At 39.1% G+C, this 16362-nt stretch overlaps 1 protein-coding gene across 1 annotated transcript in view; it reads right to left on the bottom strand.

Moving 5' to 3' along the window:
* Positions 1 to 593: 593 nt before the first annotated feature.
* The window catches only part of exoc4 (exocyst complex component 4), a 121832-nt gene continuing 106063 nt past the window's right edge, over positions 594 to 16362 (bottom strand). Inside the window, exons 17-20 of the mRNA XM_032589445.1 lie at positions 15751 to 15895; positions 12720 to 12898; positions 12189 to 12348; positions 594 to 2683 (exon numbers count right to left, since the gene is read on the bottom strand). Coding sequence (XP_032445336.1) covers positions 2446 to 2683; positions 12189 to 12348; positions 12720 to 12898; positions 15751 to 15895 — 722 coding nt within the window. The 3' untranslated portion in view covers positions 594 to 2445. The remainder of the gene's footprint in view (positions 2684 to 12188; positions 12349 to 12719; positions 12899 to 15750; positions 15896 to 16362) is intronic.

Genomic DNA, 16362 nt, shown 5'->3' with positions numbered 1-16362 from the left:
CACAAAGCTACATACAAGGCAGTAGTTCTGATCAAAGCATATTCATAGTCAAAATTCCACATTAATGAACTTTAGAATGTATGGCATTTAAATATAAAAATGTTAAATATATTTACAATGTTAAAGAAAAACCAGAGATCTTAAAATCTTGGGTAAATTAACGATTCAAATGTAGTTGTTGAATTACCTCCTTACATTTTGATTTTGCACCTCAACTTGATGACATTAAACACCAGAGCTCCAGGGATATTCAGGATTTATAAATACCAAACTATGCCAAGAACATTTTACCAATAATAAATAATGCCAACAACTGAGGCCTCAGGTTGTACGCTGTCTGTGTTTATTTTTCCCAATATGCCACTGTTAAAAGCTCTTCGGGCCTTGAAGTCTGGTCACATAACACACCTGTCAGGTTTAGTGCATCCTCTAGTGTTGGTTTTGGACCAGACAAGCTCCAGATTGAGAATGAAAACATCTCCACTGCTTCGAGTGGATCTATCACTGTCATATGTGATAGATGGTACTAATATAGCATCAACAGAAAATACGATGTAAGGAAAATGTTTAAAATACAAAAATTAATGGAAGAATTTAAGAGATTTTTAAAAATCTTTATTATCATATGCACTGACAAATCGCATGAGGCTAATTTTAAGCAGACCGATTTGAGATTATATATGAGGAACAAAAACAAAAGATTAGAACAAGATCAAGACAAACGTGATACAGTGGGATTCAATACATGTGCAAAAATAGTGTGCATTGAAAAGAAAAACATGACACACAACCTAGTGTAAAAAACCCAAAAAACTATGGGAATTACTTGCATGACAAAAAGATCAGCCTTGCAGTGTGATGAACATCTAACAGCATATGCGAGAGGCACGACACAGTTGGAGAATATTGTATTAAAGTTTCCACATGTGTAACCTTTCAGAACTAATTCTGAAGTGAACAAATGAATGAGCACATCTAGGATTTTGCACCAAGTGTGCATTACAGAGGAGTAGGCAAACCACTCAGCAGCTCCATCGTTGTTTCCCCATCGATTCCAGGCTGTGTCACTAAGATGGATTGCTCTGTGGGCTTCAAGGAGACCTGTGGTGGGACCGCCATATTGACAAGGCTCCCATTTCTCTCTCCTCCACTCGTTAAATACTTCTCTGCAAAGTTAATGAGCGGAAAACAGGGAGGGAAGCGACTTGGGATCTTCTCTTGTTTTCATGGTGCTTGGTTTACTTTTAGGGATTTAAACAGGACGGTATGATTTTAGTTACGGAAATGACTGCTGTAGAAATATTTGAACAAGTATTTATGCCCATTTCTATGATTTTCACGGTTTCAACTTCATGCTTTATTGTATTTTATTATGGTTTTCTGTAACTCTGGCGGAGCCGTTTTCCACAGCAGAGGGAGGAATTTAGTGAGCATTGATGGGAAGGTGGATGAAGAAGACTTGAGGCTGGGGTGAGAATTCACCTTCCAGCAGCACAACAACCCTAAACATTTTTAAAATGTACGGTCACCCAATTTAACCACAGAATTCGACTGAGCTTCAGGTGTTTTTTGAGAAAGTAGGAACAAAAATCCCCAATAAAATAAACAAAATATGTGGTTGTAACATTTCAAAATGTGAAAAAGGAATGCAGTATATTAGACCTGAAAAATATAATTTGAAAAAAAAAAGTTGTGATTTACTCTCCTACACCTTGCACAAGGCAACTTCAGAAACTTTAAAAAAAGCAGACCAGGACTCAGATTTTTGACAACTGCAGATATGATACAATTCTAGGGAAGCTAGGGAGCTCTTTGGGGACCAAACTAAATTGGCAGCAGGCGGAGGAAGTGGCCTCATTCAGACAGTCTAATCTGGCATCTGTTATTGCAAACGGAATCAGTGAGTCCATAGGGGCTGGCAGGAGAGGAGAGATGGAGGTGTAATGGAGAGCAGCAGCTTGGGTTCTAATAGGAAAATGAGATGAGATAGGGCCCGAGTTCAGGTGACTGTCCAAGATGGTGTCGTTTAAACCGGAGCTGTTGTTTTGGAGAGTTGGGGGTTGTTAGCAGGTTTTGGAGTGCAGCGAGAATTTATGTCTTTTAAAAAGTGAAAACTGACAATGCAAGATGCCTGATATAGAAAGTAGACTTGCAAAGTTTGTGGTGGCGGTGGCTGTCATCTAACTTTCCAATTAGAGCGAGTCAGTGCAGCGTAAGCTTATCGATGATCTCCATTTCAAGAAGTGGAATCGTGTACGTCTGTGTCAGCTCTCGACTACAACCCTTATCGTCACATCAGGCAAGAAAACACAAGTGACGCACCTCAAAATAAATTCATACAATCTCACGTCTAAAGCAATCTTTACTCTCTTAGAGATCTCATGGATCAGTAACAAAACAACTGAACACAAAATGCTAGGCAAAGTAATCCCCTCTGTTTTCTTGCTACACTGTGGTGATCTTTTTGTCCTTGGTGGCCTGTTTGATGGCAGCCTGCTCGCAGATGATCTCCTTCAGCCTCTGCAGACGGACGTTTTGGGTGCTCATGTCCCCTACCCCCGTCTGACTGCGGTGTAGCAGAGACAGGGCGTTGATGTACTCAAGCTCTGTGTAGCGAACGCCCTGGTCCACAACCAGGTTCAGCAACTCATCTGGAGTGTTGTACAGCATCTCATAGTACTGCCTGCAAGGAGGGACAGAAAGCAGTAACAGGTTATGGATGAATAACATAACAGAATGACTACAGCTAGTGAAGTTGTGGAAGAATGCAGGGAGGAGATAGAGAAAAACAGACACTTAATATACGTCTGTTTTTCCTCTTCCAGGGGTGAATCAAAGAAACGCGGAAAACAAAGAGAGCACAAAAGCCAGACTAACCACTGTTGCTGTCATGCTCAAATTTTTTTAAAGCGGACATCAAGGGACCCGGTGAAGCTGCTGCTGTGAGATGCAGTTAAAGGGGAAAACATATACAGGCTCCCAATAGCCAAGACTGTTCTTCTGAAATATTGCAGACACACAGAAGAGGAAAGGGACTGTGTGTAGAATAAACAGCTCTTTAATCAAGACCAAACGCCTCAACGGACCATTTGAAAGAGTGCATGAAGTACATACTGATAAAGCGGTAGCACAAATGGACAGCAGGCACCGTTAAACACCACACTTCTGCACAAATTGGATCAAATATGTCAAACAGGATTTGTTTTCTACACTAACTGCATGCGGCTTTTTACAGGATCCTTCAAGGTGGAGTTTTGAACGTTTTATGACTCAGCAGAAAGAAATTATTATTGATGCATTTACTGGTCAATGCACAGCAGAGGAAATACACATTCCTAAGCAAGGAGAGAAGACTCAAGGTAAGGTAGTGCAGCAGGAGATCTCAAAGATATTTTTTGGTCTCGGGCAAAATAGGTCAAACACCTTCGAAAGTAAATGCGTGTTACTGTCTAGCCCTACTCTGGAGTGTATAAAAAGAGGAAGCTCATGTAGGCAAACACTAAAATAGATTTTAGCTTCTAGTGCCGTCAAGGCCTAAATGTTAAGCTTCCACAGTGTAGCTGCGGAAGCAAACTTGGGCAAGAGGACAGCAGCAGTGGTTTGCAGCACAGAAAGGATTTACAGTCAGTTCACCTTTTACAATGCCTTGCAAAAGCTTTTATAACCACTTGTCCTCAGATTTAATAACAATAAACTTGAATACTTTTTTTATGTGATAGGCTAACACTAAGTGGTACAAAATTGTAAAAAAAAAAAAAAAAGGAAAGTAATACATGGGATTCTCTCTCTTTTTTTTTTTTCTTTTTTTTAAAAAAACAATAACAAAAAAACCATAATAATTAAAAATGTATTGTAAGTATTTATTTTCTACTCCACAGTGAATATTTTTTAGAACCAGCTTTTACCGAAATGACAGCTGCATATTGTTTGGAGTATTTCCGAACCACATGTGCACCTGCAGAGACTGGAATTTTTGCCCATCCATTTTTGCAAAATAGCTTATGCTCACTTTGGAGACAATAGTACAAGTATGTGTTGGTCTGACACATAGAATCCCAATGAAACACTTTACAGTTGTGGTTGCAACATTAAAAATTATTCCATGACAACTTCGTATTAATACATCTAGTGGAAACAGGTTGATTATACTATTTGAGTTAGCCAGTATCTGAATTTGTATTTGCAAATCGATAGGGTAATTTGAAGTATTGGATTTGTGTAAATAATTACAGAGAAGGCTGCAGCTGAAACTGCTACAGGGCTTATTTTCTCCTTAGAGGAAGGAAGGGCTTCCTTTATTAGAATAAACTACCAACCTTGGCCAAGGACAGCTGTTGGTCGCCCAACAACAGAAACCCTTGAAGCTTTGTAAGGCAGAAAGCTGCTCAAGAAGGGGAGTAGTAACACTGTTATGATAAATGAAGCCCTTATGTTTCTTTTAAAACAGTTAGCTTTAGATACTTTGATTTTTTGTATTTTGTCTGACAGTTGAAAACAGACTCCGAATTGTTCATGTGAATGCATCTTAAAAGGGAAAGAAGCTAAGCTCTCTGGTGTTCTATATGAAATTCAATATGCCAGTTAAAGGAGAAGAACTAGCTTTAGCACATTTTGTAGAGTTCATTTTCATTGCTAACAAGGCGTTAATGACCACTTATGGAACTTCTCTCCTGCGTCTGTCTTTTATGTGATACCATTTTTTAACTTTAACACTTTAAAACTGGAGAAAAAAACATGAAAAGAGTTATGACGGGGGAGATGAAATAAAGTAGAGCTATAAAATAAACGCCAGATCACTTTGGAGATAAATGAGAAGCAGAGGTGCATAATATCTGTTTTTTGGCCTTCCCTTGACGAGAGACGCCCTTGATCACCAAAGCATTTGCATTCCGTCTCACCCTCCATCCTGCTCTTCATTCCTCTTCAAGGCTTTGTTCATTTTTCTCATCCTTGAATTCACTTTTATGAAAAAAGCTGTTAAAATGATTGAGTATTGCAGACTCACTACTTAACTGAGGTTGAGATGAGACAGCAACAACAAGGGGGCTCATCTCACAATAAAACGAATCATACATTTAATTTTGGATGTGCTTGGCCAACCGTGATTACAACAGCAGAAATTTAAGATTATTGGTTTGCCGTTAAAATACATTTTTCAGATGAAATATTTTGGATATTTACTGAAAGTTGGGGAAAGTGTACTAAAAACAAATAAAAGTTGTGTCTGGGTGTAAACAGTGTATTTACCCTATTTTGTACTTAATAAATCACTTAATCATGCATACATTAGCTTTGGAATGTTTTTGTTTTCCATTTGTGTAACAGCTAAAGATTTTTCCATGTGTTTCCGAGCCATTTTCCAAAAGTATATCAGGGTAAATACACAAATCATTATCCGTCATCTGACTGTAAAGTAGTGGTAGTCTCACTGGTAGTCTTTCAAAAACTTTATAACCCCATTTTCTTGTAAAAAAAAAAAGAACAAAAAAAACTGCAGACCAAATAGAATAGAAAGCCCTGTCTCAAATTTCCCCCCAAATATCTTGAATATCCCCCTTGCTATTTGAGAAAACATTCTGTCGAGACTGTCAGTTTACACCTTTTGGAAGGTGTAAACTGCGTTACATCTGGTATGAAGCTGACGCCATTAAAAACGAAAAAAAATAACCCTACTGTCAAACATGACGATGTTAGCGTGATGAACTGGGGCTACTTTGCTGTTTAAGACCTGGATGACTTGCTGTGATTCTGCAACACCAAGTGGGATTTAATGAATAAATGTCCCAGCTGAAAGGTTGACATTTTAGTGTAATTGTGGAATTAATTTATTAGGTAGCTGAGAAAAGGATGTAATTATGTTTATTTACAGCTGATAAGGGGGTACTAAAGCCTTTGTGTACATGATAGTTCTTGCTGTAAGATCTCATGTGACGACAGCAGCATCTGCAGGAAGAAAGAGTGGCAAACTGTCAGCTGTCTGTTAAGAGTGTGTGTGTTTGTTTGGGGGGGTGAACCATGAGGACTGCTTGCAATCTGAGCTTTGTTCAGCGGTTAGAGGAGGGGGAGGCTGGTCTGGAAAGAAAAAAAAACAAAAAAAAAACACGTGTTGGCGTGTGCATGTTGGTCGATCTATCAATGTGTCTGAGTGATGTATGTTAGTGTGTGCTGAAAACACTTTCAAACAGTTCATTACCCAAGCAGTTGGAAAGCTATTTGCTGAACAGGGAAAGGCTGTTAATAAGATTAAAATCTCTCCGCACCCCACCATCAAGAAAGAAGCCCTTGTGGCTTACACACAAAAACACCCGCCCCACACACACACACACACGTTTCCCTTTGGTGGAGTAGCAACTGGTTAATGAAACAAGTCTTATTTTTCAAACAGCACCACGGTGAATTGTTTTGATTGCCCTCCTCTTTAGAGTCTTTACAGCCCTCAGCCTCCCTCTGTGCACACTCCTCCTTCACCCACACATGAAAACCGCACACAGTAATTTTTTGCCAATTTCCACCTGCTTCCTCCACAAGTCCAATCTATAAGAGTTCTGATTTATTAATCAGCTTCTTTGTATATGTGTGCTGACGTGCCTCCGTGGAGTGCATTCCATTAAATTTTAATTAGCTGCTCCCTACCTCTGCCTCATATGCAAGGAATATTAAATAAATGTATGATGCGACGGCAGCGCGCGACGGACACATGACAATGGAACAAGAGAGAAGCAGTGGCGAGAATAGAAAAGTGGAAGAAAGATGAGATTCAGCACATTTCATTTCCCCTCATTTGTAGCGTATACAATATTAAAGCCATTACAGGCTGCTTCTGTCAGCATGTTTGGGAAAACACATTAGTTAGTAGGAGAAAGATGAGAAAGAGGGGGGAAAATAATAATAACAAAAAAGATGTGCAAGCATGTGGATCAACCTGCCTATCAGCTGGAACCAAGGCTTGTTAGTGCTGTAACAAATACCTCCTGGCACCTTCAACAAGGCTTTCTACTTTGTTCCTCTTACTTTTAACTCATGTCTTAACAGTGCAGCACACACAGCTAATATATTAAGTTTGATGTTCAAAATCAGAAACTATACAAAGAAAATGAAAATAAGGGTGTCACAAAATAAACACAAAGTTATTATGATAACTTTCAGTCATAACTGAAAGTTGCAGGAAATTATGATGTCACATGTGTAACACTAAGCTTATCCCTCACTGTGTAACACAATATCCTATCCACCTACCATCATGTTTTAGGAAACTAGGAATGCTTACTCTCTTCTCCTTTGTGTTGCCAACAAGTGACCATTTATGTGCTCAATATACTTCTGTCTCTAATAAACTGTTTTCTGTTTGCAGAGGTAGAAATTTATGCACACCAGTTTCAAACATCACATGCTCTAGAAATTTGTGTTTATAAAGATTGTGTTTTGTCAGAAAAATGACTTTTTAAATTATCTATATGTTGAAAAAAAAACTAATGGAAATGTAAGAAGCCAGTCAAGAAGCCAGTTCAATGTTGCTTCTGATATATTTTCCTCTAATAAATCTTCCCCTCTGTTCTGATAACAGTAATATCTGACTGTAGTGAATCTGAAAGACTTGTGTGCTGGAAAACACGTGTTACTATGACAACTAGAGACCAGACTCAGTCATGCTCAACCTGAGATGGAGCCTAAGTGTGTTTTTATCAAATGTAATGCTATGTTTAAGGGGTTTATTCATTTATGTCTGCTTGTACGTTTGATTCAAATAGATTGTTAACAAAAATAGAAAATAATCTTTAAAAATACAAGTCAAGGATGATAATATAAAATTTTTACTAAATATAAATTAGCAAATTTCCAAAAGGTGGCTTTGTGAACATGTAACCTCAGTCTTAACGTTCTCTTAGCTCTTTGAACCTAAGGATGATAGCTCCCTCCGCTCCTTCTGTCTCCATCTCCCTCCAGAACAGTGCATTTGTCTCTCCTCTGGTAATGAGCAAAGGTCTGCAGAGACTTGGGGTGAAGCTTCATCAGCAAAGACCAGCCTCATCACGCTGCATCGGCACAAACCTGCGCACGAATACACACGAACCCCTGACTGGCTTAATCAGCAAAGGCGAGTGCCATCATGCTGGGAGGTGTGGATATAGAGACCAAAACGCATGGAGACAGACTCCATCAACAAAGAGCAGCCTTATCACACAACGTCTTGCGCATGCACGCAGAAAACAAGCGACAGAGGAGAGAGGGCGCAGGTAGACGGAGAGGAGGAGAATTTCAATTGAGCCGAGGCGGTGAAGTTGATTGGACTATAGCAAAAACAAGAAAAAGACAGGGGGTGGGGGGTGGGGGGGACAGAGGAAGGAGAGAGATAAGGCAAGAAACACAAGGTGACAAGGATGGAGACAGAAGTGACAGTGTACTGCAACCCAGCCTAAATACAAACGCTTTTATCTGTTGACACCCACTACCTCCTGACATGGCCGTCAACTGTACTTATAACTACAATCTCTGAGGACACACCAGGCTGTCACCTTGACACACATAAGCTCCAAGCCAAAGACAGTTTATTTGCCAACACATTGACTCTCAGAGACGCACAGCCACCAGGGGGGTACACTTTAGGAAACTACAGAGCGCAACACCTTATTGTGCATTACAGACATGTAGATTGGAACACTGGAGCCATTCCAGTAGGAGACAGGTGGGTGAGATGGGATGAACCCTGGGGTGCCTTGACAATGAGACTGTCAGACTGGTGTCTAGGCTAGCTGGTTGGCTAAGCTGCGGCAGATTTGTTGTTTGTGTTATGACAACTCTCCAACCTGCATGCATGGGTTACCGGATGGCTCAGAGCTTTGCTTTTTGTGAATTTGTAATGGTGCTTCAGTCTGCGTCTGAGAACACACTTCGATTTTCTCAAACTAATGGACCATCAGATCTTCATGACAACATGCCATTTTAGGCTTGTAGGTGGCACGCTTCGGGGTTGCTCTCACAACAAAACACCTCCCTTAAAAACGACAAAAGGTCAGTGCCGAGCAAAGGTGATCAGCAGTAAGGCAGGGTAGATGGACAAAGAGACAAAAACATAGATGAATGTATTAAACAATAAGACAGAAATTAAAGCTTGGAAATAGACAGCTTTTTCCATACTCTTCACTGCAAAAACACAAAATCTTACCAAGTATTTTTAGTCTAGTTTCTAGTGCAATTATCTGATCTGATCTTACAGTTAGTGCACTAAGATTACATTTAGTAAAATTTAAATAAGACAAAAGTAACTTACAAGTAACATTTCAGAACAATGGAGCCCTTTTAAGGCAATAATTTCTTAATATTGATGAAAAAGTACTAGTTATAAGGAAGATATTCTGCCAGTGGAACAAGATATTTTTCCCATCTCATAAATTATTATTCTAACTTAACACTAGTATTTTTGTAAGTAGTACTTGTTCCACCAATGTTAAGGAATTACCTGGAGCAGATAATGTAGACCTGTATAATATTTAAATAACATTTTATACTTTTTAATATTTGTGTGTGTTTTAACTCAATACAGTTCTTAAGTGAAGAATAAAAACTAAGTTCTTTTAGAAACACAATCCAATGTTTGCATTGTGAATTACTGAAGTACTAAATAGAAGATAAGGCAAACCTTCATTTTAACTTGAGAATTTGGGCTCTTTGAAACTCGATTCAGATTAAAATCAAGTAATTAACCTTTTTTTAAATATTTTGCTCTTTCAACTGTAAGTCAGGAACATTAATATACACTCTTGTTGCCTATTCTCATCATGAAGCAAAAACTTTAAATACATCTACAAACAAATGAGGACACAGTGATTTAAGTTGATAATGTGTATTTGTGCTCGCTCTTTTTAAAAATGTTGTTATGTGTAACTACTGAGTTTTCTCATGTTTTTCAAGATAAAGGACTCACCACAAACTTCTCATGTTGAACTTATCTCAGCTCTTGTCAAAACAACCCGTCAGCATAAACAGGCAGAGAGAAAGAAAGAGGGAGCGGTGGCTACACTGGACAATAAGAGGTGATCAGTGCAGTGATAAGGTTGAGTGCGCCGTCAATAAACAAAAACACACACTCAGAGATGACTTTGCTGTGACACACAGGTTTGCAAAACGAGTCCTGTCTCTGAGCAGATGGTTGGAGAGTGTGTGTGTTTCTCTAATCGTGTGTGCATGTGTGTTTGACCTTGACATACAAGCTTATGCTGCTGCCAAACTTCTAACTGAGCAACATGAGACTGCTTTGGGATGATACTAATACACCTGCTCACGCACACGCATGCACAAAAACACATTCAGGTGATACCAGCAGGTGCAACATTTACAACTGGATGTACTGTAAGTTTTCACAATTTTTTTTTGCTTTTACAGTATGCAAGCAAGCATCCCACCACAAGGTGACACTGTTTCCTCACCATTTTTCACTCTATGGAAAAAGCAAAAAGTATTGTGAGTGTGCGTGTGTAGGGGTGTGCATGTCTATTTGTTCTGCAGTGCTGACAACCGGGCCCTACTGTAGTTTTAACTCAGATCATTGGCTGTTATGGTGCTCTTGTGCAGGACTTGTAGACACGGTTGCAGCCAAAACACAAAGAACAAATGATCATGCACACACACTGGAACAGAAACAGGAGCATGGCTAAACTGGGAAACATCTGTAGCCAGTCTGTAAAGCAGACATCCCGCTGTGATTTCTTCCTTTGATTATTTGCCATCAATTCTTTCCAGGGGAGGTAATAACAAATATTCTTCTTGTAGTCCAACCAGACTGTTTGTCACTGCTGATTCTGGTTAACCAAAGCCAACTTTCTTAACGTCTTTATTTCAAAACTGCAATGCTTTACAACACCATATTACACACTCAGTTGCAAATCTGTTACATACAGAGTCCTACAGTAAATTTGTTATTTTTCAGCCAATATGAATAGGTGACATCAATAGCATCTCTATGCCAGGACATTGTTTGGGAGGCAATGTAGGAAAACAAATACATATATATATATATATATATGTGTGTGTGTGTGCTGCTGTGTGGTTATTATTACTTTTTGCATGTGTGGGAGTTAGGGCCACACTACAGGTGTGTGTATGTGGGGGTTTTGTATGCATTTGTGAGAGTCTGTATCTAAGGAGCCGGAGGCCGGCCAATCCAAAAAGCCATGAATGTGTAAACAATGAGCTTTGCAATTCCCAATCAACACTTCCACACCGCCCACGCCTCGTAATCAGGAGAGTAGGAGAAAGAGAGAAAAGACACAAAAGCCATCACCCCCATTCCACCGTAATCAAAGCTGACAGGAGGAAGAAATAACATGCTAATCACCTCCACATCCGGTACAGTCCACAACAGTTCAGGTCATTACATTTTACCTCTTTAGTTTGTTTTTTTGGAATGCATTTATACCAAATTGGATAAATAATAATGCCCAAATTCTGCTGGCACACAAACACCAAAGCCGTAAAAAATATGAAATATTTTAAGGTATGTTGAAAGAAGCTAATTAACCCTACAACATGTCACGGTGCATTTTCGGGCTGTTAATTTTAAAATGAATATTTGATGTTCCTTCCTCAACTTGTATCTTTAAATAAATGCCCCTTTTCTCCCAACATTGCTGCATATTGTACATGCTCATTTCAACCAACTTCTGTCCCTGCAATCTCTTCTACTTCCCTTACAAAACACTTAGGAATTGGTGAGAATCTTCCCGAACCTGAGGACTCTCTCAGTTCGTCATGTTTTGCATGACCCTTTCACTCACATAGATGACAGATTCACAAACAACGTCTTGGACACAAAACACAGTGTTGCTGACAGGCTGCTTGACCTTCTGTCGGGCATTGACAATGATTCTTTCGGAACTTGAAAAAATGATATATTATATTTACATCATGAAATGTCAAAAGGAATTCTGACCCAAAACTCCACATTCTGAAGTAACAGGAAGTTATACTGTAGGAGTTGAAAAATTATAGTATCTCTAAAAACTTTGAATACAAAAACTGAGTACTACCCATGTTGAAGATCTCCAAATGCCCCTTATATGTCTTGAAGTTTTTATAGCGTGTAACTGAAACTGCACATTTGCTGTCTCAGTCCTTGAAGAAAGGTGCTGTAAGCTATTTTTCTTGTTTTATAAAGCACTTCCTGATAATACAAAAAAATGAGAAAGAGCTACCTAGCAAAGTCGAGGTCGGCCTCTCTGGACATGGTGATATTGGTGAGGTTCTGTTGAAGGACAAAGATGTTTCTGCACATCTTTTTGATGCCAGATTCACTGATTCTCTTAAAGTATTGGGCCCCATTGATTAGAATGCAGGAAATGAGATGACCAAGACCTGAAAAAAAAACATAGGTTTTATTTGGATGAAAACAGAAGACCGTTGACTAAAGAAGAACAAAACATTTCAAGTGTTCTCAAAAATGGAGGGCAAACTCAGGGTTCCAACTGATTTGTTTAATTCTTTTCAAGAGTTCTCAATCCTTGAAAGGGTAATTTAAATAACAAATGGTTAAAATTATGGACAACTGATTTTAGAGAACAGGTTAAGGTATACAGTTTAAAAGTATAAACATTTTTTCCAAATGCCAATTTCTTCAGATGTGGAAAACAATAAAAATAAACTCTACATTTTTACAAACTACCAAGGGATGCTGAAGTAAGGGAGTAAATTTCACCTTTTGAAATTTCTACCAGGGTCCAGCTTACCTTCAAATATATACTGAAACTTGTGCTGCTGCAAGGCGGCTCCCATGGCTTCTTCAATGGCTGAGATGTCCTTATTCAGTTTGACCACCAGGGGGTCGTAGTCCATGCTTTCCACGTTGGCCACAATGGCATAGTTCCCCTGCTTGGTGAGGGGGATCAGGTAATGGAAACAATGTACCCTGGAGTGGAGTAGAAACAGAAGACCAGAGACAAATCTTGAAGCATATTCAATTGTAAAACTTTGCACTTAATCAGTCATTAAATGCACATCATTCCTCAAACTATCATTTACAATTATATCCCTCAAGAACATTTCAGTCACCTGCTGCTATTATAACAGTCTTCTAAATCGGAATTAAGTAGTTATAATGTGAACTGTCTACCTGCTTTTAAACTCTATAATTTATACGAAAATTCTTCAGTTTCATAAGTATTCAGAATAAATCCACTTATTCAACTATAACTACATCACTGCTGGATATCGTTAAGCCACAGAGAGTGCTGGAGAGCACCGCACTGAATATGAAACATTTTCCTTAAGGGTGTTAAAAGAAAAGCAAAAACATCATGTAAATAAAGAGCACACTCTCAATACTGTTATGTAACCATATATTGTTTTAATACTAGCATATGTATGTTTTGCACCTAAAAAAACAACAACATTGTTTTCAGAGCCTTCAGGACGATGCACTTTAAAAAGAAAGGAATGTAGGCATAAAAATTACAGCTCCTTAACATATTTTGTCAGGGGGCTCAAAATAATTGGACAGTTGCCTCAAATAGATTTCTAATTGGACATTTGCAAGTGACATTCCCTGCAAAGAAAAGTCCTGAAGGATATGCGATTACCTGACCTTTGGTTCACCCCTACATCGGAGAAAGATCGCTGGGCACATCACGAGGAAAAACACTTTGTTGGTGGCTCAGCAACATAAAAGGGCGTTAAGATAACAGTCATAGTTGAGCAAAGTATATTGTTTTTCCCAGAAGAAGAGAATGCTATATAGTAGCAAGCAAACTGAAAAATAATATCAATCATTAGAGATTATCCATTTACATTGCCACCCACTTATCAGAGATTGGGTAACGGGATTAAAAGGCCCAGAAGAAAAAACCTGACATTCCCCAATAACACCCTCCGGTTCATTCTAGAGGACTCAAAGGCATTCTTAGGTCAGAAGGGGTGTAGTTCCTCTGAGCTCTGGGTCTGTCCCGTAAAATTCTCTGAGTGGAACAAGACGAGAGAACCTGGGAAGTGTTCATGAGAGATAGCAATCATATGACTGAACCACCTAAACTGACTCCTTTTGATGTGGAGGAGCAGCGGTTCTACTAAAAGCTAATCAGCCAATCTCTTAGGCCAAGTCTAGCCAAGGTGTGAAACAAGCTGACATCAGCATCTTAGATCCAGGATCTCATACTTTTAATCATAATCCAAATCTCCTCACAATAGATGAAAGTTGGGACATAGATAGCCCAGTAAATACAGAGCTTTGCTCTTTGGATAGGCTCTTTCTTCACTATATTGCAGCAGATAAGGACCCAATCCATCCATAGATCACCTGCTTTATCACTTTCTTGAACCCCTTTGAGGCAGAATCTGACCCCAACCCTGGATTAAGCAGAGTGCCTTTTTCCGGTTGAGAACCAAGACCTCAAACTTGCAGCAACTATACACCGCTCCATGACATTTGTCAAGCAAATGTCATGGCTTGACAATGCTAATAGAACGTAGTTATTACCAAAAACAGCAAATACAATATTAAGATTCCTAAATCAGGCCAAACGCCAAAATACCATTCTGAATGTAGAATTTACTTCCTCACTCCTCTTTTTCTATGTTCTCTTTATACTAACATTTTTGTCTGTGGTTCTTTAGCACCATAAAGGGCCATCTTGACTTACAAAGTCAATACAATTTAAATTCCTTAATCACAGTGTCTAGGGTGGAAGAATATAAAAATGATATGGGTAAATGTCTTCTCCCCTTCGGCAAAAGCCAAAAAACACATTGCATATTGAATACCTCCATCTTCCATCCCTCCCTCTCAATTCAATCGTTTCCCCCACTAAGCTACTGTAGATCCTTTCGTTAACCCCCACCACCACTTTAACCTCACTCATCTCTCCTCCTGCCTTTTCTCTCCCTTCCTTGCCTCCTTCTTTCTTCCTCATGGCTTCATTTAGCTGGTACCACTATCAGGGGAAATTCGCTAGATGGGGAGAGTCAATGGAGTGTAGCATATAGCTAGACATCAGCCTCAGGGAGGGTTTTCAACTGAAATCATCAACAATATTGCATAAGCTACATAATGGACTACAGGGAGGGATGGAAATAGAAGAGGATGATGGAGGACTATTAGTGGTTCTACGGGAGTGAAAAAGTATATGGTGTGGTAAATTAACTTAGACATTGACATTCAAAGCACATACTGAAGACAATGCAGTTCTGAACTGGAGAATTCATTTATGAGGACAAATCATTTTTGGACTTGACAGCATGTTCTCTGTGCTGCTGTGTTAAAAAAGGTCGACAAAACATAACTATATCAAAACAGTAATGTTATGTTCATGCAAATACAAATATGCAGTAGATACAGTCAATGTAGTCATGAGGGGAAAAAAAACAACTTTTACCATACAAGCAACTTCAAGTAAAATTCGAATCAATTTAGTCGATGTTTACCAATTAAGATATAATGTATTTTTGTCATTTACCTTTAATTAAATCATGTTCTTTTCCAGCAATAAGAAAAATAGATCACAGGTGAACGTATAAACATTTCCCTTGAAAAAAGTCGACGTTTCATGGGGTATTTAAATATTTCTTTATCATAACTATATGTAAGTTATGCTGCAGTTTTAGTGGATTAGGCGAAATTCCTGAATGCATTAAGGATGTTAAGTGAAGGCTTAAGCATCATTAAATTCCCAAAGTTAATATGGCACAAATATATAGGAACTTTTGACTGAAATGACAAGGCAACAACATTGTAAAACAGTTTCAAATTCCTCAGTTTTGTTTTCTTACCTGACCTCCAGGTGTAACACCAGCAGACAACGATTAGCGATATCCTGGAAGCCCCGAGACAAATCGCTCAGAGTCTGGAGAATCTGCTCCCTGCTACGTTCGCTCTCACCAAGCACCTGGCTGTCTGCAGTGGATGGACAGGCACCTGAGTACAAGCAAACAAGATACAAGACATCAGACTTCCTGAATATTGCTTAGGCTTTTTCCCAGAAAAAAAAAAAACAGGTTTATTTTTTACTGTGAAAACCTTTAATGTAACACGCACTTCACTGGGATATCATAGCATAAACGTAAATGACCCCAGCTCATTTCCACAACTGTAGCAGCACCTTTAGTTCAACTTCACACATTTGCTGAGTCCTTCTTCAGGTTCCCATACTTTCTTCACACAACTTGTGCTGAGGCAGCAGGAGCATGTGTCACTGTACGGCATTGTAAGCGACACAAAAGAGCCGATTGTGCTTGTGTGAACGTGAGAAAGAGTCTGAGAGCATGATGAGCATAAATTCAGCTCAGGGTAGATCAATGGCCATAAATTAACAAGAGGAGGGAAAGGAGAGAAACTGGCCCCGTCACTCATATGTAAGTCTATTTGGCCAATGAGGCGTGCGT

Source organism: Xiphophorus hellerii, chromosome 17 (genome assembly GCF_003331165.1).
Source record: "Xiphophorus hellerii strain 12219 chromosome 17, Xiphophorus_hellerii-4.1, whole genome shotgun sequence".
NCBI lineage: Eukaryota > Metazoa > Chordata > Actinopteri > Cyprinodontiformes > Poeciliidae > Xiphophorus > Xiphophorus hellerii.
This window is presented reverse-complemented; position numbering and strand designations above follow the sequence as displayed.